Source organism: Capricornis sumatraensis, chromosome 8, assembly GCF_032405125.1.
Source record: "Capricornis sumatraensis isolate serow.1 chromosome 8, serow.2, whole genome shotgun sequence".
Lineage (NCBI taxonomy): Eukaryota > Metazoa > Chordata > Mammalia > Artiodactyla > Bovidae > Capricornis > Capricornis sumatraensis.
This window is the reverse complement of record NC_091076.1, coordinates 90,540,108-90,563,433: the sequence shown is the minus strand read 5'-3', so window position 1 is coordinate 90,563,433 and position 23,326 is coordinate 90,540,108. Positions and strand designations below refer to the sequence as shown.

At 58.1% G+C, this 23,326-nt stretch overlaps 1 protein-coding gene across 1 annotated transcript; it reads right to left on the bottom strand.

Annotated features, from left to right (window-relative positions):
• Positions 1–2,509: 2,509 nt before the first annotated feature.
• Positions 2,510–23,103, bottom strand: THRA (thyroid hormone receptor alpha). The gene is made up of 9 exons (XM_068979203.1): positions 22,988–23,103; positions 11,619–11,971; positions 9,133–9,200; positions 8,489–8,589; positions 6,439–6,586; positions 5,610–5,815; positions 4,493–4,639; positions 3,651–3,909; positions 2,510–3,028 (listed from the first exon to the last, which is right to left on the bottom strand). The coding sequence occupies exons 2-9, from the start codon at positions 11,669–11,671 to the stop codon at positions 2,778–2,780; spliced, it is 1,233 nt and encodes a 410-aa protein (XP_068835304.1). The 5' UTR covers positions 11,672–11,971; positions 22,988–23,103; the 3' UTR covers positions 2,510–2,777.
• Positions 23,104–23,326: the final 223 nt, after the last annotated feature.

The following is a 23,326-nucleotide window of genomic DNA, read 5'->3' as shown; positions in this document are numbered from 1 at the left end:
CAGGGAGGAGGCTGGATGAGGTATGTGTGTTATGAGTGATGGGAGGGGGAATACTGAGATGGAGAGGCGGGTGGTGGGGGCGGGGTAGTGGTCATGGCTCTGGCACCCCCTTGTCCTGGCCTGGCCCCCTCCTCCTCGTCCCAGCAGCCCCTCCTCCCACCAATACTGCACCTGCTGCCCCCACTCTGCCTGCCCTAGTGCCCCGGGCCAATACTGGGGAAGGCAGGCTAAGCACCCACATCAAGGCCATCCCCCTCATTAGCACCAATGGCCCCCAGAAGAGGGCCCTGTCCCCCACTTCCAAAGCAGGGACTGGGACGGCTGGCTGCCCATCTAGAGCAGGTGCGTGGCACTCCTGAGTCCCCCAGCTCCTCCGCCACCACGTGTACTTGCTCACACACACACACACACACACACACACACACACACACACCCTTTCCCACTGAGTGGGGGGAGGGGTCGGGTTACGGGGACGAGTGGGGGATCACAGCTCACACGACTGGGCAGAGGTGGGTGGGGAGGGAGGGTTTCCCCAGTGCCTGTAAGAGGCCAAGCCTCTTGGAGGCCTTTTCTCCACCATGTGCATGGCTGAGAATGGGAATGGAGACGTGGCGGTGGGGATGGAGGGACGGGGAGACAGCAGACAGGCCAGGAATTCCACTGGGCCCCCAGGGGTGGGAGGAGGGTATGAGAGGGCTTATCCATGGGACTGGAATAATACAGGAATCAGTACCCCAGAAGAGAGATGGGGATTGAGACAGACAAAGACCGCAAGGGCAGCCCAAGAGCCCAAGGGGGCGGGGCAGGCACACGCACAGGTGGCAGCCTTGCTCTTCCAGGCCCTCCACCCCCCGTCGGAACACCTGAACAGTGGGGAAAGGACATGCCCCGATGGGCTTCGCGTGTGTGTGTGTGTGTGTGTGTGTGTGTGTTTCCACGCACGTGTGTGCATGTGTATAGGGGGCTGTGGCAGGCTGAGGGTCAGGGTGGGGTAGCAGGTTCCCCACTGCTTAAGACATTTTGCCCCAATAGTGCAAAGCGCAGGAAGCCCTGGCCCCCCGCCCCCCGCCCCCTGCCCCATTCCCCATGGCTTCCGGGGGCATCTATGTCCACCCATCCATCCCTGCCGACATGCAGCCCTGAGCCCAGGGCCCTCCGGTCTGCTCTGTCCCTCCCCACCCTCCCCTCCCCCACCCTCAGAGGGCTACCTCCTCCCTCCCTCTCTTCCCTGCGGAGTGGGCGCTGGCAAAGAAGGGAGGAGGAGAGCAGCTCACCCAAGTGCAGACCAACAGAGCACTCCTCACCAGGAGGGTGGGAGGTGGCTCAAGCCAAAGTCCCTGAATTAGAGAAAAGAAGAGGGGGAAGGGGTCCCAGGGGCACAGGGGCGGCTGGCCTAAAGAGCTTCAAAGGAAAAAGGCGGAGCACCAACCGCCCTCTCCCCCAGGGCCTTGACTAAGTGCCACTGATCTAAGCACCCCATTCTGGGGCCCGCCCACCCAGAGTCTGGGGTAGTGCTAGTGGGAGCGGGAAAGAAGGAAGGCAGGGGTTACAGAGAGCCCAGCAGACGGATGGGAACAGGGGCCGCGGGTGTGCAGGTTCTGGGAGAAGCTCAAACACACCCCTTTCGCCTCCCCCCATGCCGCCCCCCAACCCCCGCCCCGGGGCAGCAGCATCTGGATCGTAGCTAATACTGCAGGATGTGAGGAGGGCGGGAGCTTGAGCCACAGTTTTTCCTGTGTGGGTGCCAAGGTGCAGAAGAGGAAGGGGGGTGACAGGGAGAGGCCCCCGGGGCTGGGCACTTGAAAGGGGAGCTGTGCGGGCAGCAGGGCAGGCTGGTGAGGGGCCAGCTGGCATCCAGAGTGAGAGGTAGATGGAACTCAGCGGGCACGAGTGGCAGAGAGCAGAGGGAGTACTGGGGTGGGGGGTGCCAAAGGGCACAGAGGGAGGGGCAAGGCAAGGGGGCGTGGCCAGGACCCTGCTGTATTAGCTCACAGCTCTGATGGCAGCCCTACCCTTGGGGACCTGATGTGTGTGGGGGGGCAGTTCTCTCTGATTTGGGGGGAGGAGGGGCAGCTCTCAAAGTGCTCGGGGGTGGGAGGGGGGGTCCTCCCCTCTGGCCAGCCTCAGTTAATAACTTAATATCATCTCTCTATCAGTCGCTCGCTCTTTTTTCCTCTGTCTAGTATTTCTTCATTTATCTTCTCCCCTTGCCTAGTTTCCAAAGTGCAGTTAGAATGACTGTAATTTTTAACCTCCAGGGGAGGAGCCAAGCCAAGCCTTTCTTTGCACCAGGCATCTGGGGAAGCAGAGAGGCCCTCAGCCTGGAGGGGGGACCTAGGCCAAGAGACTGGGCGAGGGGGCTCTCTCGTGTGTGTGTGTGTGTGTGTGTGTGTGTGTGTGTAGGGGGTGAGTGAGGGCCTTTGCCCCCACCCCACATTCTTCTATCCCCTACGGTCAAGATGGCTTGTCCGCTCTTAGTTCTCCCTCCCTTCTCCTACCTTCTCAGAGGACAGGGTCCTGGGAACTGCAGGACACGGTCCCCCCGCCCGCCTCCCACACTGTCCTTTTCATAGCAAGTTCATTTGTTTGCCCTGTCCCAGGGCTGGAGGTTCTGAGGAGGGACAGGGCAGTGTGGGGGTGTGTGTGGGGAGCTGAATCTATCCAAGGATGAGAGGGAGGAGAGAAGAGGTGTGGGGGTCTCCCTCAGCCCCCAGCTCTGCCCCTTCTCTCCAGGCTCCTCCCCACCAGCTCCGCACACCCTCTGGCCGCCTGAGGCTTTAGACTTCCTGATCCTCAAAGACCTCGAGGAAGAGTGGGGGGAAGAGTTCGGTGGGGCACTCGACTTTCATGTGGAGGAAGCGGCTGGCGTGGCAGGCCCCGATCATGCGGAGGTCAGTCACCTTCATCAGCAGCTTGGGCCAGAAGTGCGGAATGTTGTGTTTGCGGTGGTTGACGTAGTGCTCGAACGCCAGCAGGTACGCCTCCTGACTCTTCTCAATCTTGTCCACACACAGCAGGCCCGAGCGGTCTGCAGGGAAGGAGGGGCACGAGGCTGAGAGGGTGCAGGGGGGCAGAGGCCGAGAGGCTGGGGGAGAATGGAGAAAAACATGCATTCTGCAGGGGCAGGGGGCAAGTCGGGGGCAAGCACAGGGCAAAGCCGGTGGAGGGGCTGGTAAAGCAGACAGAGGAGTCAGAGGTGGGCCTGGGAAGGGAGGAGACTAGGAGATGAGGCAGGCCCAGGGGGTGGAAAGGTGGGGTGGGCAGAGGAGTAGGAGGTGGTTGGGGGCAGGGACAGGGGTACCGAGAACAGAGGAGGGAGGGGAAGAGAAGGTGGATGGGAACAGAGTCAAGGGTGGGGAACAAAGGGGACTATGAGAGACAGAGAGCAGATGTGGGGCAGAGGTGAAAAATGAAGCCAGGATAGAAAAGGGCGTGGGAAGCTAGAGATGGGCCTGGAGAGAACAGAGGGGGGATGGGTGACAGAGCAGGGGACAGTGGACAGAGGATGGGCCTGCGGACAGGGATAAGTTTGGGGGACAGAGAGGTGGGCTTGGGGAGCAGAGAGACTGAGGGGTTAAAGGACAAGCCTGGGGCCCAGCCAAGGTCTCGGGCCCTGGAAGCTCCGGAGCCCACCCAGCCAGGCTAGGTACCTGTTGACATTAGCAGCACAGCCTGCAGCAGAGCCACTTCCGTGTCATCCAGGTTAAAGGCAGAGAGTGACTTGCCCAGTTCAAAGATGGCGTCAGAGACGACACCCAGGCCGCCGTTCTTGAGCTGCTCCCGCTTGACAGCCATCTCCCCGCTCAGCGTCAGGGTGTCGCTCTCGGGGTCATAGCGGACAGCCGCCCGCAGGGACATGATCTCCATGCAGCACCCCTTCAGGAGGATGATCTGGTCTTCGCAAGGCAGCTGCAGAGTCACAGGAACACTCAGCATGACCCTCCCCATGAGTGTCCCCTGAAGGTGCCCCTGGGAACTGCGAGGCCACCACCAACCGGGAACACATGCTCTGGACAGCTACCCTTGCACTGGGTGGCAGACCTGCCTTGCTTCACTAACCCTCACAACTAGGTCTCTGAGTTAGGTCCCGTCATTACCTCCATGCCCACTGCAGATGAGCAAAGGGAGGTTTAGGGAGTTAGGCCATGTAGCCAAGCTCTCAAGCCAGTAGGGCAGCCTGTCCACAGAGTTAGAGCTCTTTAAAATAAGAGTCTCCAGAGTCAGGATGGTCATGTAGACTTGCGGGGAGATGGGCAGGAAGAGGCTGGGGGTGCAGGGCTGGGCCCACGGAGCCTGTTAGTTCTTAGGAATCCGCTCATCCTGTGCATGCGTGTGTGCGTGCATGTGTGTGTGTTGGGTGTGTTGACCTACAGGAATTGCTCCCTGTCCAGAGAGCTTCAGAGAAGGATGAGCTGGGACTGGGTGACCCAGGGAGCAGCCCAAGGCTTCCCTCCAGTGTGACACCAGGTCTCTCGTCCCATCCATCACTCACCTCGGAGAACATGGGCAGTTTTTTGGCAAAGTCCACCACACGGGTGATGGCCGGGGTGATGATCTTGGTAAACTCGCTGAAGGCCTCAAGGTCCACCTTGTCTCCGTCTGGCATGGAGACGATGGGTGACTGGCCGATGTCATCCGGCTAGAGGGAGAGATGGGGGTCAGTTGGGGCTGCAGACCCCTTTCAACCACTCACTGAGGCTCCCTGCCCACCAGGGGGAGCTCCAAGGCAGCTTGGGGAAGCGGGGGCCACCGCACCTAGAGACTCTGTGTCCCAGGCCTAGGGCTTCTCCCACCTCACGGCAAAGAACAAACTAGCACCAGAGCTCCAAGATGGCTAATAAGAACAAGGATCGTAACACCAGTAGCGGCAATGCCATAACAACAGAAGCTACATTTGACTAATATGTAGCTAGGAATGAGGCCATGTGTTTTACACATATTATCTCATTTAATCCTCACCATGACTTATCACCACTAGTTGATGTTATACTTATCACCATTTCACAGATGAGGAAACAGACAGAGTGCAGCTAAGTAATAAGCCCAGGTCGAGAGCCCAGTAAGCGGTGGAAACAGGATCTGAACCGTTATACACACACACACACACACACACAAACACGTGCTTGGTTTCAGAGCTGGTGCTCCTTCCAGTGTACTGTTTCACCCACTGACACACTCCAGCCATCAGGAGTTCTCTGCCTTCCCCCACCACACACAACCAACTGTCCATCTCCTCCCACGCTGACCATTTCCTTGGCATTCAGCTTTGCCAAGGCCCAAAACAGCATGTGGCACCCAGGAGGCTCCCCAAAATACTGTCCCATGACTGTGTCCTTGCCCCTGCCTCCCAGTCACCGTGGAAAAAGGGGGAGAGATCCTCCCCACTTCACTGGAAATTTGATGAGGCAAGGCCCTGCCCTCATCAAATCAGATGGAAAAGGCAGTAACACATACACAGGTGTACAAATCAGAACTGCCAAGCTGTGCAGACTAGCAGCTTTGGGGTGGACTAATCTAAGAAGGCTTCCTGGAGGAGGCGAGACTCTGAATTCGCTCCCCTCGCCTGGCCACCAGGCTGCCACTCTCACTCATGCCCCTTCTCTCCTTACCAGGAATTTCCGCCTCTGCTTCCAATGGCTGCCCTGGGCGTTCGTGCTGCGATGGGCCTCCGTGGCAACATGGATCAGGTCCCACTCTTCAGGAGTGGGCTCTGGTCGCTGCTGCAGTGATCGGATCATCTCCTCCTTCCGTCGCCGCTCTCGGTTCTGCTCAATCAGCTTGCGCTTGGCCACCCGCTTCGAATCATCTAGAACCACTGTCAACAACAGACACAATGCCCTTTGCATGGCACACTCTGCCACCTGCTCAGAAACTACTCTTCCCAGTGTTCAGGTTGGAGAAACTGAGGGGAAGGGCCAAGAGAGGCTAAATGACTTCCCTAGTAGTCGGGTGGCACAACCTGGATCATGATCATCACTGGGACCACATCAACTCCAACCCAGAGGATACCATGTTCTGGTCTAAAGGTGACAATGGTTACTGGGAAACTGAGCCATCCAGTCCCTAGCTAACAAGAGGCCCTCTCTCACCCCACAGAGAACTGGAGTGCCTTCCCTGGCAGTCAGAGATACTGAGTTATGGTGAGGTACTCAGGACTTATTTCTACCCAACAACTCTCTGAAGACCCTTGACTGGTGAAAGGCAGGTAGGCACCAGGGCCTGTGCTCAGGGCCAATAGAGGAATCCTCTGTTTCCTTTTCTTCTGAGATGAGGGCAGCAGGGACTGCTGAATTCCCTGAAGATTCTGAATACTCATTCCATCACCAGCCTGACCCAGATGGTCACTCTGCCCTGTGGGTACCCTGGAAGGGAGCTGCCACATCTGAACACACCCCCCCTACAGCTGCCTGGCCCGGTTCCCCCCACCCATCCCCTTACAGTCCATGGCCATGCCCACAGCGATGCACTTCTTGAAACGGCACAGCTGGCATTGATTGCGGGTGATCTTGTCAATGACACAGCAGCTGTCATATTTGCACGAGTAGGTGGGATGGAGGTTCTTCTGGATTGTGCGGCGAAAGAAGCCCTGGAGTGGGGGCGTGGAGGAGAGAGACAGAGCATGGTATGATCACGATCTTCTCTTCCTGAACCAACCATGCAGCTCTCTGGCAGGGGGTGGGGGGCTAGGGGAATTAGTGAGGGGACCTGGCATCCTCTGGACAGAGCAACCCCAGCATCGCCTGGGCTCTGCCAGGACTTAGAAACACACATCTTCAGCCCCCAACTGCCTACGGGGTACCTGGGGAGTGGTGGCAGCAGAGGTAAGGATGGTGACCACGGAGAGGAGCTTTGAGCCTGGGAGGGTGTGAAATATGACGAGGCCTGAAGGAACAGCCACTGTGGACATCCAATTAATACCTGATTTTCCATCTTGCTAAACGACTCTAGAAACAACACTGGCCCCAAACCATTCTCATACACACTGCCTGTTGCCTATGCAGGTGGAATTCATGAAATGGTGGAGGGGCAGGGAGAATGTCAAAAAAAAATCAAGAAAAGGCACTGGGCATGGACTAGTATTAGCTTGAAAAGAAAATTTTCAATTTTATATACAGAGTTTAACCTTTGCTTTAAAGGAAAAAAACCCTCAAGACTCAAGATGGCAGTAATAATATGAAGGGCTAACATCTGCTGCATACTTACAATGAGCCAGGAGCTTCTAAACCTTTTCTTTCACGTATCATCACCTTTAATGCTGGTGTCAACCCCATGAGGTAGGAACTGTTACTATCTCCATGTTGCCGACTAAGAAACTGAAGCTTGGAGAGATTGAGCCATTTGGCCAAAGTTATATGGCTAAACAGTCAGAACTGGACCTGAGGTATGAGACGCAAGGTCTGAACTCTCAGATTCTGGGGTGCAATTAAAATCCACCGATCAAAAATACGGATTCCTGGGCCTCACTCTAAACCTATACCATCAGACTCTCTAGGAGTGGGAAGACATCTCTGTCCTTTTGGGATGACCCACTGGGACTCAGAGGGCCTTGAGGGTGAGACTCTGTTCTGTGCTACACTGCTGGTGATGCTTCCACGAATGCTGCTAGAGGACTCTCCATTCCTGGTGGTCTTGGCTTGACTGACAGCAAGAAAAGAGGACCTTGAAGCCTCGATGTATTCTTAATCTTTCTGTTTCTTGAAAGGTCTTATATTTTCAGGAGGTGATGACTCTAGACAAACCATGTAGGTTGAAATGCCCAAAGTGAGATCTAATTAAGTCTCCCCAAGTCTACGACCTTGTCCCCTCTGCCCAGGGAGACTCTGCCATCCTCTCCTCTGGGCTCCACCATGCCCCTCCCGAGCAAAGGTTCTCAACCTTTCACGGGCAGTGGAAGCAACTGGGGAGCCTGTTCCAAGGCAGATGCCTGGCAGCCACCACAAAATGTTCTGATTGAGCAGGGCTGGGATGAGGCCTGGGGACCTGCGCTTAACAAGTACTATAGGCGGTCCAGGAACCACATTTAAAAAACACTGATATTGCTTTCAGCTGACATCAGTCTTTCTCTGGTAGGCTGTGAGCAGCTTGAGGTCAAGGCAGGTACTACACTTCTGACACTTAATACACTGGGTGGATGGATGGAAGCAGACATTTGTTGAGTGCTTCTTTTCTGTTTGGCACTGTGTTAAATACTCGATGTGCATTATCTCATTTAATTCCCCCAACAATGCTATGTAGGTATTATCATTATCCTAACCCATTTTATAGATGAAGAACCTGAGGCTCAAGAGAGATGAGGCCTCTTGCCTAGGAGTGGCAGAGCAGTGATTATGAATGAACAAATGAATGAATAGGGGAAATGATGATGAAATAGGTGGGCTTTAGGTTACACGTTTATAGAGCTGTCTGTCGGGCCAGGTGCTGAGGGACTTAAGGGAACGAGTCGGGGGCTCAGGTGGTGGGGGAGGGGCAGGAGCTGGCTGGTCCATACCTTGCAGCCCTCGCAAGTGATGCAGCGATAGTGATAACCGGTTGCCTTGTCCCCACATACGACACACTGCTCGTCTTTGTCCAGGTAACTAGGGATATACCCTGGGAGGGAGGAAGGGAGGCAGGCAGGCAGGCATGGCTTGGGGCCCCAGCAGAGAGGCTTTGATACTCTCTCCATCCCCCCACTTTTCCTTCCTTGCCCAGCCTCCCTGAAGGGTTCTCTGTCTCCAGGCAGAGTCCTGGAGACATAACAGAGGTCATCTTGCTCATCCCCTTCCCTAAGAATATGGAGAATCCAGTTCTTCTGATTGCCCCTTCAGGGCTCTTCTCTCTTGCTGCATCCCAGGGGCAGGGGACACAGGAGAAGGAGAAGCAAATCTCGGCAGCAGCTCATCTCGGGGACCTCAGGCAAGGGCGTGATGGGAGGAGAGAAGGGAAGAGGCCCTTTCTGACCTACTCCATCCTCAGTGGCTGGGGCATGCTCCACGTCACACATCTCACCCAGACAAGTCCATCCCAAGCTCTCCAGGAGGCTCTTCCCACAGGACACAGGACCTGCTGGTACAAGCCCAGGCCCCGGAAGAGCCCTTTGCTGGTTCGGTGGGGTTGAGGGTGGGGAGGAAGGGCACACACAGCCAGGCTCACCTGACATGCTGGTTTTCAGGGAACATTGGCCGTTCTTTCTTTTTCGCTTTCCATCTGGTGACCTGGTACTGGATAGGGGTAAAGTGGGTAGAATCAGAGAGCAGACCTTGGGCAGCCCCTCTTTGCATCCAAGAGGCTGAGGTTATGCCTCAGGCCTGACTCCCTCCATCTACCTCGCACCTTCAGGTCAGCTGACAAAACTGAGAAGGGTCCAGCTATCTGAGCAAGAGATAAGGGGCTTGGCTGGAGCACAAGTATGTTCAAGGGTCCCAACACACACTCACACACACATTAGAGAACCTTAAACATCCATCATCTATAAAACATCGACATATTTAAGCCTTCAGTGCTTGACACGTATGCAGGAAGAATCTGAGAACATGAATCTTTAGGACATGCTTAAAACTATATAAACTTAGAATACACACAAATATATGCAGCATAAAACCAGCAAATATGAACATATGAACAACTATGCTGCCTTCAGTATAAACCCAAGCATGGTACGTAAGCAGCAGTCTCTATTATCTATGTGGATGTGACTTTCAGGGCTTTCTCAAATGTTACACGGCCTCAAGGATATGCCCACGTGTTTCACAAGCCTCTAGACAGGCACCTAATAATACCATGCCCCTCCCCGCAGCGAGCATGTCATTTGATTTTCAGCTCATGCACACACGCTAGATAACCACAGTGGACCACCAGAACCTAGACTCAAGAACATGAGAAAAGGATGGGACTCCCAAAGCCACCCTGTCCATGGGCCCCATTTAACAGAACAGCAAACTGAGGCCCCACCTGTGCCAGCTGACACGGTGGGCAGGGGTCAGAGCCAGAACAAAGACCCAGGGCCCCTCCATGTAAGGTATTATAGCAGCCCTCAGCCACTGCACACGCATGTGGCCAGCCTCTCCACATACGTGTTACATAACCTCGGCACACACAGATTACATAAGCCTTCTACATGCATGCAAGGATTGTATAACCTCTCACACGCCGCCCCCCCCCCCGTGTGTGGCATGTTGCAGAGCCCTCCCTCCAGAGTCCCATGCAACTACCAACACACTGACACAGTGACCTTGGCCAGGGTCACAGTCACAGATAGCTCTGTGTCCCACACACCCTGGGGATTGCCCCTGTTTAATTTCTAGAACAGTTAGAGGGTCAGATCTGCCTCCTGTCTCCGGAGGGGTGGGCGTAGGGGAACGCCTAGCTATCGAGGCCCCAGCTGAGCTGGCGGTCTTCAGCAATTAATCAGACTTACAGCCTCTGGGTGCAGTACCAGAGCTAGCCACAAGGTGGCGCAAGGACATGGGGGAGGGGAGGCTGTCAGGGGAGGGGCTGCAGTCCTGGGGGGACCAGGAACTGGCATTCCCGCCTTTCTCTGCCTTAGGAGCAGACTCTCCCAGACCCACAGAAGTCTGGGCATGGAGGTACAGAGGCTGTAAGTAAAAGCTATGCAATGACAGGGTACATCTTTTTCAGAGTTCCCTGGGGTAGGGACTGGGTAGGGGGATACCCCACTGCCCTTACCTAACCACCAGCCCCATCTACTTACTCCACCCTTCCAGGGACCCAGTCTTGGGCCCCAGGGCTTTGCTGGGCCAGGACTCCAGCCTCCTGGCTCAGGATCTGGTCTCCTAGGCAACGGCCACACTGCTCCCCAGAGCACCCATCCCCCACCCTCTCCCCAGCCATAGGCACAGGCTGTACCCAGCTCCCAGGGCACCATGCCAACAGAGACGGAGCTCTGTGCTGCTTGGAGCCGATGGGAGAGGCAGAGACCCTCTGGGCTCGTGAAAGGCACTGCAGATGGTAGGTAAGCCATCCCTAGCTGTGTGTGCAAGGCTGATGTCTGCTCCACGTGGGAGCAAAATCTTCATAGCTGGTATTCACTTCCACTTCCTGGGAGGAGCTCCATGGTAGTGCCCGCCCTTGCCCATGAACAAGGAAGAGCTTGTGAGGCTCCCAATAGCTTCCAAATATAAGTGTGTGCTGTGACCAACAGCTACTGGACCATGTGCCCTGAAATGTCATGTAACAGGCACCATGGCTTCTGGACTGCACAATGGCAGTCAGAAGGGAATGAGCTGCTAGGGAGAGGAGGAAAGGAGGCAAATGGCAAGGCTGTTTGGATTCCACAGATGCAGGTGAGGGTGGCCGAGGGGACCAGGGAGGGGGGCAGGATTTGAGATGCCCAGCACCATCCAGGGAGGGGCCATGTGTCTGCCGCCTGTAATTACTCTACATCACCTCCCCCTTTTAGAATGGGCATCTCTCCATCCAGGTGCCTAATTCCCTGCCACATGGGAACATGACTTCATCTCCTGGGCAAAGGTAGGCAGCAGGCTGGCCGGCCTCATGGCCCCGCCCTGGCCCCCACCACAGAGGTACTTAAAAGGCCCAAGCTCAGCTCTCTTGGGCCCAGCCAGGTGACCCTGCTTGCTGCCTAGGAGTTGGCACGACGTAGCTGCTGAACGCATTACCTGCTCTCCTCTGGGTCTGACCCACACTCCACCTTGCTTGGCTTCTGTTCCATTCACTTCAATTCCATCCAGGATGCCCTCCAGCACGCCGAGAGACTGGGGTGGGCACACTGGCCCCCCCGGCACACCCACAGGCCACCCACCCCCTGCCACCCAGGCCCTAGGGCACAGCACCCATGGTGCCCGCCTCAGCACTTGGCCTTTCACACCATGCCCTGAGCCCCAAGGGGGGCGGGCGGTGAAAGGGGCCAGGGAATGGCAGGTGGTAGGGGTGGGTCGGGGAGCAAGCCGGGTCTGTAAAGGGGTCCTGGGTGGGAAGAGTAACTTCTGAATCTTGTCCTGTCCAGAGGTCCCTGCAGAGAGAGGAGAGAGGCAGGGATAAGGTGGCGCCATGGTGGGGCTAGGCGAATAGGATTCCTTTGGTACCAACATTTTCGGGCTCATAATGAGAGGATGGGGGACTTCCCTGGTGATCCAGTGGCTAAGACTCCATGCCCCCAATTCAGGGGGCCCAGGTTCAATACCTGGTCAGGGAGCCGGACCCCACAGGCTGCAACTAAGAGTTCGCAAACCACAACTGAAGTTCCTGCATACTGCAAGGAAGACCTGAGATCCAGTGTGCCACCACTAAGACCTGGAGCATGCCAAATAAATAAATCCTTTGAAAAAGAAAATGAGATAGTGGTAGTCATAGAGGGCAGGCACAGGGAGAGGACTAGGATAGCCATCCAAATCAACAGAGAGCAGGCAAAAAAATAAAGAACCACCACATAGCAGGCAAGACTGGAGATCCACAGCCTGATCTCCAGACATGAACAAGGACGGCGGGAAAGAATGAGGTCATCCATGTACCTTGTCTCAATCCTCACAATCAAGTGAGGGCCCTTGTGTGTGTGTTAAGTCGTTTCAGTCGCGTCTGACCCTTTGCAACCCCATGGACTATAGCCTGCCTGGCTCCTCTGTCCATGGGATTCTCCAGGGAAGAATACCAGAGTGGGCTGCCATTTCCCTCTCCAGGGGAATCTTCCTGACCCAGAGATCGAACCCGCCTCTCTTGTGTCTCCGGCATTGGCAAGCCGAGTTCTTTACCACTAGCGCCACCTGGGAAGTTCCTGGCCCTTAATATGCATCTATTAAACATCAGCTGCTATTACCAACCCCCTCGCCAAGTTTTCCTAAAACTCATCAGTACTGTAAGGCAAGAGGCCACCAGAGATGGGCAGCTTTGAGCCCAGGCACAGGGCGGCAGGGGGGGGGGGGGTGGGGGGGCAGGGGGGTGTACTGGGGAAGGAAGCATGGTTTGTAGAGGTGGCATGCAGGAATCCTGAACACCCACCGGAATGCCTCAATGAAGAGGGACGCTGAAAACAGTAGGGAGCTGCCCCCTCCCCCAGCTGCTGGCCCAGTTATGACTCCCCAACCCTGGCCCCACAAGGTGATTCCCATACAAGGTCCCACATCACACTTCCCAGTCTGAGGACCAGGCTTCCCCTTCCCCATTGGTTTAGCTGAGCTGCCACCCACCAGAAAGGCAAGGGAACAGGGAATGGAAAATAACCCCCGTTAATGGCACATAGAACATGTGCCCTCTGGTATCAAAACTTCGCAGGTGAGTAAACGAAGCCTCAGAAAGCTTGAACATTCACTCAAGTGGGCACAGCTAGTCAGCAGCCTGCCTCCAACGCTGGCCTTGTTCTGCTACCTCGGGTCTAGGGCAGTGCCAACCTGGGCCAACCATTCCCTCCACACCACACTGCTGACCCCAGGCTGCAGACCTGAGGCTCCGTGTCTGCCCACACAGGCAGGTGTGGGCACATGAGAGGGGACAAAAGGTGCAGCTTCCCACACACACCCCTTCATCCCTCCATCGTGCAACTGCTGCACCAGAGGCTTTGCCCCTCGGCCCCACCTCCAAGAACTGATAAGGAGTCTGGGTGGGAGAGGAAGGGAGAGATAAGTCAGGCCATTGGGCAGGGCAGGGCCAGGCCATGGGACAGGGCACTGGGGTGAGTCCCCATCCTGGGGAGCAGGGCAGGAGGACAGAAGGGTCGCCCATTCTGCCTTTGATACCCCCATAGACCAGAACTGGGCACTGGGGGCTGGACAGGAGACACTGGGGGGGGGGGGCGGCGCGGGTGCGAGCGGGGAGCCTTAGCCCAGGGAGCCGTCAAGAAAGTAGGTCAAGTTTTTCTTGGCTTGCGGAGAAATTCCTGTTATAAATTTATAATGGCGTAGCCAGCCCTAAGGGGTGGAGGTGGGGGAGAAAAGGAGTGGGTGGGGTTGCCCAGAGCCTGGGCACAGAGGCCTGCTGCTCCCAGCCAGAGCGCTGAGGGGTAGGGGGGGCCAGGGTAGCCGTGGGGGTGGGGCTGACAATAGAGGGCTATTTTCTGTCGCCTCTGTTTCCACCTCTCTCTGTGCCCAGTGAAGCTTCCTTTGGTCTGTCTGTCTGCATCTGAATGTCTCTCTCTCTCTCTCTCCGGGGCTGGGTGTCTCCCTGTCTCCCCCTCCCCCCAAGACTGTGCCTCGGTGCTTGGCACACCCTGGCTGCGGTGCTGCCCCCGCCTGTCTCCTGCCCACCTGGCATGCTGCCACCACTTGTTTACAGAAGCTGGAAAAATCCACTCGCCAGCCTGAGGCCCGGGCGCCCCCGGGAAGGGGAGGAGGCAGGCACAGGAGTGGGCAAAGGGAGAGAGGGGCAGCCCTGGGGAGCAGGCCCTGGGGGCAGGTGAAGGCAGCCAGGGAGTGCAGGAATGGGTACTGACAGCTGTGGGCCAGGCAAGGCAGGGAGTCCTGGCGGCAGCGAGTGGCGTGGGCAGCTCCCTCTCAGGCCACAGAGCTGGAGGAACCCCCTCCCCGCTCACTCCTGCCACTGCCCCTACAGGGCACACCTGGGGCAGCGCCAACCTAAGCCACCATGTTTATCTTCCCTTCCCCCTCCCAGGCCCAGTCTTAACTCCAAATGTGTCTGGGCACTGCCAAGGGCTTGCACGTGCCTGCTGGGAGGGGCGTCGAGCAGACCGGTGCCTGCTGCCTGTCGGTACCACCTAGGATCCCCGGAGGCCCTGGCAGCGGGCAGTGGAGCAAGGTCCTGCCCTCGCTGCTCAGGGCACCCTCGCCTGGCACTTAGCAAGAGGCTGGCACCCCTGAGGGCTCCTTGTCATCTCTCTGGGGACATACCTGGGCCTCTGAGGCGACAGAGCGGGCAGAGAGCCCAGCATGCAGGGAAGCACACGGCACGTGGGCCAGGCCTGCGTTGGCCGTGGGCAGATGAAAGTCCACAGGGAAGTGGGGCGGGGACACCCACCCTGAAGGGCAGCCTCTCACCCCTCCTCCTGGAATCCTGTCAGTTCCCCAAGTGCCTGCCGGGCACAGACCTGCAGAGGAAGTGGCTCAGGCCCCTGCAGGTAGAGGGGCTGGAGCCATGCTGCAGAGGAGGCTGGACAGCCGGGAGGCAAGGCCCACCTGTCGGCGGGCCTGGCCACCCACTCCCTCTTTGTCAGATAGAGCTGCCTGGTGGCAGTGTGGGCAAGGCGCCCGTGGAGGGGAAACATTTCATTAAGCTTAAGTGCTTCTGGGATGGGGGGACAGAGACAAGAGGCCGATGCAGCATCCATAGGCACCATGCCAGGTCCCCGCTGCCGGGACTGTCCCACTCTGCAGTCCTGTGGACCCAAGGGACTCCCTGGAAGGATGCCGAGGGCTGCCAGAGGGGGCACACTCTTTGCCCTTGGATCAAGCCCCCAGGTCTCCACACCAGACTCCTCTGTGTCTACTCTTGGCTTTGGCCCCACCTGTCAGGGCCCCTGAACTTTGTCCTTAATGCGCTAAGGGAAGCCCAGCCCTCCTCCTTGCCAAGCAGAGGGAAGGACACACATAGAGAGAGGGGGGCTGAGAAAAGGGAAGAAAGAGGAGGAGGCAAAGGGTGAAAGGGACGAAGGGGGAGAGGAGAGGAAAGATGAGGAGGGGCAAGAACAAAGAGATGGGCCGGGACTGGGGTAGAGGCAGGGATGACAATGAGGTAGATGGAGAAGAAGAAAGGCGGCAGGGAGGTGGGGGTGGGGAGAGAAGGGTGGGGGAGACAGAAGGACAGAGGAGGGGAGGAGACACAGAGAGAAAGGTAACAAAGGAAGGTGGGTGGGGGGTGCTTGGTGCCCCGCCCAAGTCCCACCTCAGAGGCTGGGGGGAGGGCAGAGCAGAAATGGTTTCCACGGTGACAGCTGGTTCTTGGTGGCCTGGCATGTGGGCTATTAATAGTGCTGTGGGGAGGTTCGCACCTCCCTCTCCCCTTCCCCTTTGCCTGCTGCTAGGGTGGGGGGAGATACTTCACCCCCACTCCCAATTATCTGGCACTGATGCCCTGACTGCACACCATGGGGGCCAACAAGGGTGATGCTAAGAGGCCCAGGTGGCCACTGCAGCCCACACACAAACATACACACACCAGACACACGCGCGGGCATGCACAGGCAAACACAGGCATCTGTGTGCAGACATGACCGCCTGTGCCAACGTGGGCTCCCATGGGCAGCCACAGACACCAACAGCCCCCGGGGGTTCTGGCGACGGCGGCAGCAACACAGGCCCCCAGGTTGAGGGCTGGGTGCCTCTCAGGGCTGGGACCTTTATCTCCTTTCCCAGATCCCCCCGGTGCTACTCTCAGGTATGGACTGGGGGGGCGGGGGACGGGGCTGCCCCACCCAACTCCTGTTATCCCAGTGCTGGGAGAGAGAGGAGGGGTGAAGGCGGGAAGGGAGGTGCTATTTGGCAGGTGTGTGATGGCAGAGGAGTACACAGACAGACGCAGGCACCAGCTTGGCAAGCGGGAGGGGCCCGGGGAAGGCAGCAGCCTTCGGTGGGCTCTCACAGGGCCCCCATGAGAAGGGATTCTGGAGCTCAAGGGCAGTGACCCCTGACGTCTGATCTCCTGAGCCACTCTGGGGCCTTGGAGGCTAATGGAAGATGGGGGTGGGGGATATAAGGGGGAGATTGGTTACTTAAACAAAAGGATCCTCTCCCCCAAAAGAATATAACAGGAAATTCCCCCCTGCAGGTCAGAGACAGAAAGACATAAACAGTAGCCTTGACTTGGGCCAGATGCCCAGTAGGAACATCAAAGACTGTCGGGCTTCCGCCCACCCCCACCATAACTTCACCCACCTGCTGCTCTCCTGCCCCTCCTCCCACCCCAGGCCAGCTCCCATCAGGCAGCAAGGTGGGCACCCAGGTGTGGGGCTCACCTCCACACTCCCCACCGCGCCTACTGACGATGGTGGTGCCCACAGCTCCTGCTCAAGAGCTCAGCCCCTTCCCTGCCAACCCACAGCTCTCCATACCTACCCCCCACTCCCCGCAAGGAATGGAGAGGGAGATCCAAATAGCCAAGAAGGCAGAGTTAGGAGCACCCCCAGGCTGAGCACGCTCTCCCTGCCCCCACCCCCCCAGCAGCCAGTGGGTAATCGGAGCTGGGAGCTGGGGCAGCTGAAGGCTGGAGGCATGAATGTCACGGGGCCAAGGCGCTCACTGCAGATGGCATCATGGGCACAGGGCTGGGGTCCTCCTTTCCCCACTCCCCTCTTCCAGGGAGGAGGTGGCACAGAGGAGTCTGCGAGCCCTGGGGAGCTCCGCCCAGGAGGGAAGGGAATGGTCGAGGGGACACGAAAAGCGGGGATGTTCTCCCTGGCACCCCCAGAGAGGCAGAGATAGCCCCCAGACAAGCCGAACAGGCACAGGCAGGGTTGGAGTGGTGGGGGGAGGGACTGAGAGGGGAGCGGGGGGAGAGAGGAGCAGGGAGACGAGGGAGGGAATGAGGAAAAGGGAGGAGAGATCGAAAATTGTGTGTGTGTGTGTGAGAGAGAGAGAGAGAGAGAGAGAGAGAGAGAGAGAGAGAGAGAGAGAGAGGGAGAGAGAGAGGGAGAGAGAGAGGGAGAGGGAGAGAGGGAAAGGGAGAGAGCGGGAGAGGGGGAGAGGGGAGGGAGAGAGAGAGAGCAGGCGAGAGCGAGCAAGTAAAAGCAGCCGAGTCTGCCCGCACACACACGGACACGTGCAGATACACACACTCACCCCGCATGCGCAGAGCCGCGGGCTCCGGTACCCCATTCCAGCGGATAGTCAGAGCCCTCCCCGGCCCACACATGCACAAAATGCGCACACATGGATGCGCGCACAACACACCCACTCACTGCTGTGTACCAAGACGCCCGATAGCCACCAAAGCCTGGGGTCCGCGCACTCCCCTTCCCTCGCCCACGCCCCATGCGCCTGGGTAAAAGAGAAAATGAAACAGGCGGCTCTGGGAGCCAAGAGCTCATCTCCTCCTTACAAGAGGAAGCGAGGAGGAAGAAGAGGCGTGGGGGCTGGGTCCAGTCCCGCTGCTCTGTGCCAGTGCCAGAGGCGTGCTCTTGGCCCTAACCTTTAACCCCAGTCCCCGTGCCCAGACTGGGTGCCCGCCTCCAAAGCAGGGGAGCAAAGATAGCGTTTTCTGGGCACCGGTGAGTTCCATCTTGCTCCCCTTGTCTGCCCAGAGAACTGACGCCTCCCTCTGGACCACCTTACAGCCCCGCATGCCACAGGGTGGCCCCCCTTTGGTGCCCCAGCCGTGGCCTGCCAGGGAGGAGGGCAGGCAACACCACATGCCTGAGAACCACAGGGTCCTCTCCCCACCAGCCCCAGCCGCCTCTGTGAGAGCCTGAGAACCGTCTCTGGTTCCAAGTGGCCTGTGTGTCCCCACCCACCCTGCAGCGTTCCAGACCCTGGGAAGAGAAGGGAATCCACAGGCCTTGTTGGCCGTGACAGCTCGCAACAGGGGCTGACTACAGGTGTCATCTCATGTTATGTCATTTGCCTTCACTCTGCACGAGGTGGGCATCCCTGTCTCCAGATTACGAAAACCTAAACCCAAAGTCAGCAACTGGCAAGTGGCGAAAACCCAGCCTCCAACTCCCAGGCAGTGGTCTTCCCACCATGGTCATGCGTGCCTCCCTTCCCCATGAGGCAAAAAGTCCCCCAAGCACCTTTGCAGTCGTGCGAACTAGGGTTGAGATTAGCACCCCCACTCCAGAGGTTCCCCAGTGGCCCACCACAGGGCATATCCCTCCCATTGTCCTGGTGGAGCTGCATAAAAGGGATGGAGGGCGGAGAGAAGAGTTTTATCACCAGATTCACAGAGGATAAAAGGCAACCCAAGATAGACCCTGGACCCCCAGGTGCTGCTCCCAACACCCTCCTTATTCACTGCCCCCACCCTCCACACTAATGTCCCCTCCATGCAGGGGCGGGGAATCTGTCAGCCAAGGGTGGGTCCTGAATGACAGTTCGAAGGTAGGTAGCTGAGATTTTGGGTCCCCAGGAGAGAGGAAGGGTGACTTACTCCACACATAAGAAGTGAGAGGGGTTGTGGAGAGGAGCCTGCTTTCCTTGTTTTTCTTCTCCCACACTCCCAGTGCTCAGACTTGTCCTAACAGAGATGCAGTGATGCCCAAACATTCGTGCATTTGTCCCTAACTGGGGAGGTGTGTCCCAGGCTGAGACACACCTGGGCTCCTTTAAGAAGCTCCTTTAAGAAGCAGCTAAGTAAGGTGAGGATCAGAGGAAAGCACAGTGGTGGGAGAGGGGCTCCAGGCTGCCCGAACTCCTGGCGGGAGAGAGAGAGGTGTCATGGGGAGGTGACAAGGAGGCTGGAGATTAGGGACCCACTATCCCTACCACCCCCACCTCATGCCTGTAATGTCCAGGAGATCCAATTCTCCACCAAGCTTCTCCAAGAAATCCAGGGGACCCCAGACCCACAGACTTCCTTGCTGTAACAGCTAACACATACAGTGCTTGTGCACCAGGCACTTTTTAAAAGCATTTCCTATATTCTGACTGCTGTAATCCTCAAAAAACCAAATGAGGTCGGTAGTACCATCCTCAATTTACAGATAAGGCAAACGAGAGGTTAAATTGCTTACCCAGGATTATACAACTGCCAGTGGCAGACCTGGGATTCAAACCCAGGCACTCTAGCCAATATACATATATATATATATACACACACACACACGTGTGTGTGTATATATATACACATATATATCCCTGTTTTTAACCATTACAGCATATCACCTGCTAGAGGAACAATACCTTGTTCTTTCATCCAGCTATGTGTTCCCTGTGACCCAGCCTCAGTTTCCCTTTTTTGTAGCAGCTATGGATTCTCTAGTGTGGAATCCATGCCAGTACCTCCTCATCCATCGTTTAGACCACAGTTAGAGGGGAGCATGGCCAGAAATGGTAAGTGCCCCCTGCTCAGATTTCCTCTCTGGAAGAAATGCCTGCCCTGCCAGCCCAAAGTGAAGGGCCAGCCCATGGAAGAGGGCCTCACACAGCCCCACACAAAGTGTGGGCAGCTGTACCCTCAGAACCAGGCTCAGAGGCTGGGCAAAGCGGACACAGCTGTTGGGCATCTCTGAGGTGGGTCTCAGCTGCCAGGGATGTGGAGAAAGGCCATTGTGAGTCCTGCTCAGCTGGGTCCTGCCAACTCCTGCCACTGCCCCTGGGCGGGGGGGGGGGGGGGCGGCGATTATTTTCCAGTGGGTCAGTGTGGAAGGAGCTTCCGCTAACCATCCGTGGCTTGCCCACCCAGACCTTTCACCCAGGCTGAGCCCACCGGCCTGAGAAGTCAGCGTGGGTAGTGGTTGACCCCTTCTCTTCTTCCCCTATGCGCAGCCCCCCAAACTTGCTGGCCGCAGCTGCAGGGCTAAGGAAGTGCAGGATGTCCTGAGCAGCCAGCTGAGCCCCCCGCCCCCCACCCCAACCTCTCGCTGACCCCAGAGGCAGGGCAGGCAGGCCGAGGGGCGGGGTCTGAGTACTAGCAACTGGAGAAGAATGGAGACCATCACCGCCGGTTCGGGAGGCTGTGGCAGAAACGGACACCAGAACAGGGGTCAGCGAGGGGGGTGGATAGGGACGGGGTGAGAGGGAGTTACAGACTGGTGGAGAAGCAAGGGGAAAGAGAAGAGACACAGAGAGACAGAGCCCCGGAGACCACGGTGGAGCAAAATTCCAAGTCAAAAATACACAGACTCACCCAGACACTCACCAGCGCACGGCCTCCTAAGGGAGGCTTCCAAGTTTAGACAGGAGGGCAGAGCTGAGAAAAGGGGCCAGACTCCCGGTGGGAGGCAGGAACTCGGCGGGGGCTGGGGGGGAGGCCGGTGAGCATCCCCAGTAATGGCCCAGACCAACGAGCCCAGCAGGGGCACTGTGCTTTCAGGGTGGGGATGGGGGCTGCTCCCTAGGAGGCAGGTATCCCCAAGATTCCCTTCCCACCCCACCCCATCCCCGACCCCCCACCCCCGGCAGCCAGGGTCATCCCAGCTCCTGAAGTCACCTAACACTGCTTCACGAGCCTAACTCGGCCCTCCTAGAACCCCCTCCCCCTTACTCTTTGCTCTGATTTTCCTGTCCCTCAAAAAAAAAAAAAAAAAGCCTGGAAAAAGAAGGCAGGAGGAAGCTTGAGGGGAAAAGTCTATGACTGCGTGTGCATCTAGGGGTGTGCCTGACCGCACAGCTACAGTGTGTGCATCGGGGTTGTAGACCTGTGACTGTGTGGTCCTGAACCTTCTGAGTGCCTCCTGCACCTGAGCCCCCGGGACTGTGTGCAGATGCCTGCACCTGTGTCCAGAGTTCCCACAGTCAATCAGTTAAAAAGGATTACGGAGCACTTCCTATGCTCGGCTCTGGGTGGGATCCAGAGCAATTCCAGTGACTCTCCTGGGTCTCAAGGAGCTCACCATCTAGGGGGCGGGATGACAAGGGAAAGAGACAGAGAATGTTACCTATAATGACTGCGTGCCTTCCACCATTATAGGAGCAGGGTTTTTTGTGTGTGGTACACAGCACCTCAGAAAGCCACAGTAAGAGTCCAGGAAAATACTTGTTGCTGAGTTGCGTATATGTGGGTTGATGTGCAACTGCGTTTGCGTTTGACCGAGTGACAGCGACTGTCACGGCAAGGCGATGATGCCTGTGTGACTGGGCTCATGCAAGCACGTGTGTGCCTGTGAGTGACAGGGTCTTTTGTGATGCGTGGCTGTGTGCAATTGCTCTGCGTTCATGCATGCAGGCGATAGTGACTTTTTCTGTGTGGGTGACAGGACTCCTCCTTGTTGTGTATGAGAGCATCTCCCCGTGACCCTGTGCCCGGGTATGTGCATGGGTTGGTCTCCCGTGGGTGTGTCCCACCCTTCTGAGCTCCCCTGTGCAGTGGCAGCGTGCCTCTTCCCTTGTCCCCATGTGGGTGTGTCCAGCAGTTCCTGTCCTTGAGTCTGCCTGGGTGTCCCTGGGTGTGCATGTGGCCATGTGTGTGGGCATATCTCTGTGTCTGCATGGCACATTTGCTTCCCCCTCATCTTGGACCACAGCCCCCTATATCCCTCCCCTTCCTGGGGCCTGAGCCAGCATTGAGGGGTGGGTTCCCATCCCACTGGTTTTCCTTCTGCGACCTCCAGACCTCCACCCCCCCAAAACCCCCCTTGCCGGGAAAACGGGAGGCTCTCTCCATTGCCCCGATAACCCCCACCCCGCAGGCTTTACCTTCACACTGGACAAGGGAGGGCCCCAGGCAGAGAAGGGGCACCAGAGACACGTTGCAAGGGGAGGGAAGCGGGTGGCACACAACACGGGCCCATTCCTCCCTCTCTTCCCCAACCACCCTAGCTTGCAACTCCCCTAATTATCCAGGGACCCTCAGATATACCCCCCCAACACACACACACACACACACACACACACACACCCAGCTGCGTTTTTGCAATTAGTTGTGTTGCAACCAGAGAGCCATGTTCAATTGGGGAGGCGAGTGAAGTGGTGGGGGGGGAGACTTCTCCTGGGGCCCGGGGAAGCCCACCTCCCACCCCACTCCTACCGCCCTCCGCTGCTGGAGGTAGCCTTGCAAACGCCACTCGGCCTCGGCCTGGGAGGCTGGGGGTGGGAGCTGGGGGGGCAGGCCTTCGGCGCACCGTAAACAAACCGCGGCGCGGCGGGCGGGGGAGCTCCGGCGGCCGGCAGCGGGGCCGGGCCCGGGAATGCGCAGCGGACGGGCCGGACAGAGGCCGGGCGGGCCCTCGAGGGGGAGGCCCGGACGCCATCTCCGCCGGCGAACCCCGGGGCCCACCGACCTCCCAGCAACGCCTCCCTTCCCCAGGGCGTTGAAGCTGCAAGCTCCCGGCCAGTGACAGGGTCACTGGGGCGCCCGGGAAGGCTGAGGCTGGCTGCGGGTACCCCCCGGACGCCCCCAGCCCGCCTGGGAGCTGGCCAGAGAGCCCCGCGGCTTTGCATAATCAATCGCGAGGCATTTGCATATTAATGCCCCCTCGCTCCCTCCCCCTTACCTCGGCGTGGCGCGCTGGACTGGGCTGGGCAGCGACGCGAGGGTCTCAGCGCCCCGTGCCGGGGGCGTCCATGGGGGGCCGGTGGGGCCCGGGCCGCCCGCCTCCTGCGCCCGGGTGTGAGTGCGAGTGAGCGCGGGGGGGCGGGGGGCGAGTGTGGCGGCCCCGCGGCTCCTCCGGCAGAGGCGGCGGCCGCTCTTGGCTCCTCCCTCCCCCGCCCCGCTCTGGCAGGGGCTCGGGCTCGGCGCGCCCAGCCGGCTCGCGGCTGCTCCCTGCAGGCCGCCTCGCCGCCGCCGGCCCCCGCCCCCCGCTCCCCGCCGCGCCCCGGGACCCCGGCCAGCT

Bases quoted from the DNA above. Each gene is read 5' to 3' on its own strand.
- THRA (XM_068979203.1), bottom strand. From the start codon at position 11,671: ATGGAACAGAAGCCAAGCAAGGTGGAGTGTGGGTCAGACCCAGAGGAG. The intron at 6,587-8,488 runs GTATGGACCAGC...CCCCCACTCCAG, and splicing joins TCACTTGCGAGGGCTGCAAG to GGCTTCTTTCGCCGCACAAT. The intron at 3,910-4,492 runs GTGAGTGATGGA...GTGACTCTGCAG, and splicing joins AACTGCCCATGTTCTCCGAG to CTGCCTTGCGAAGACCAGAT.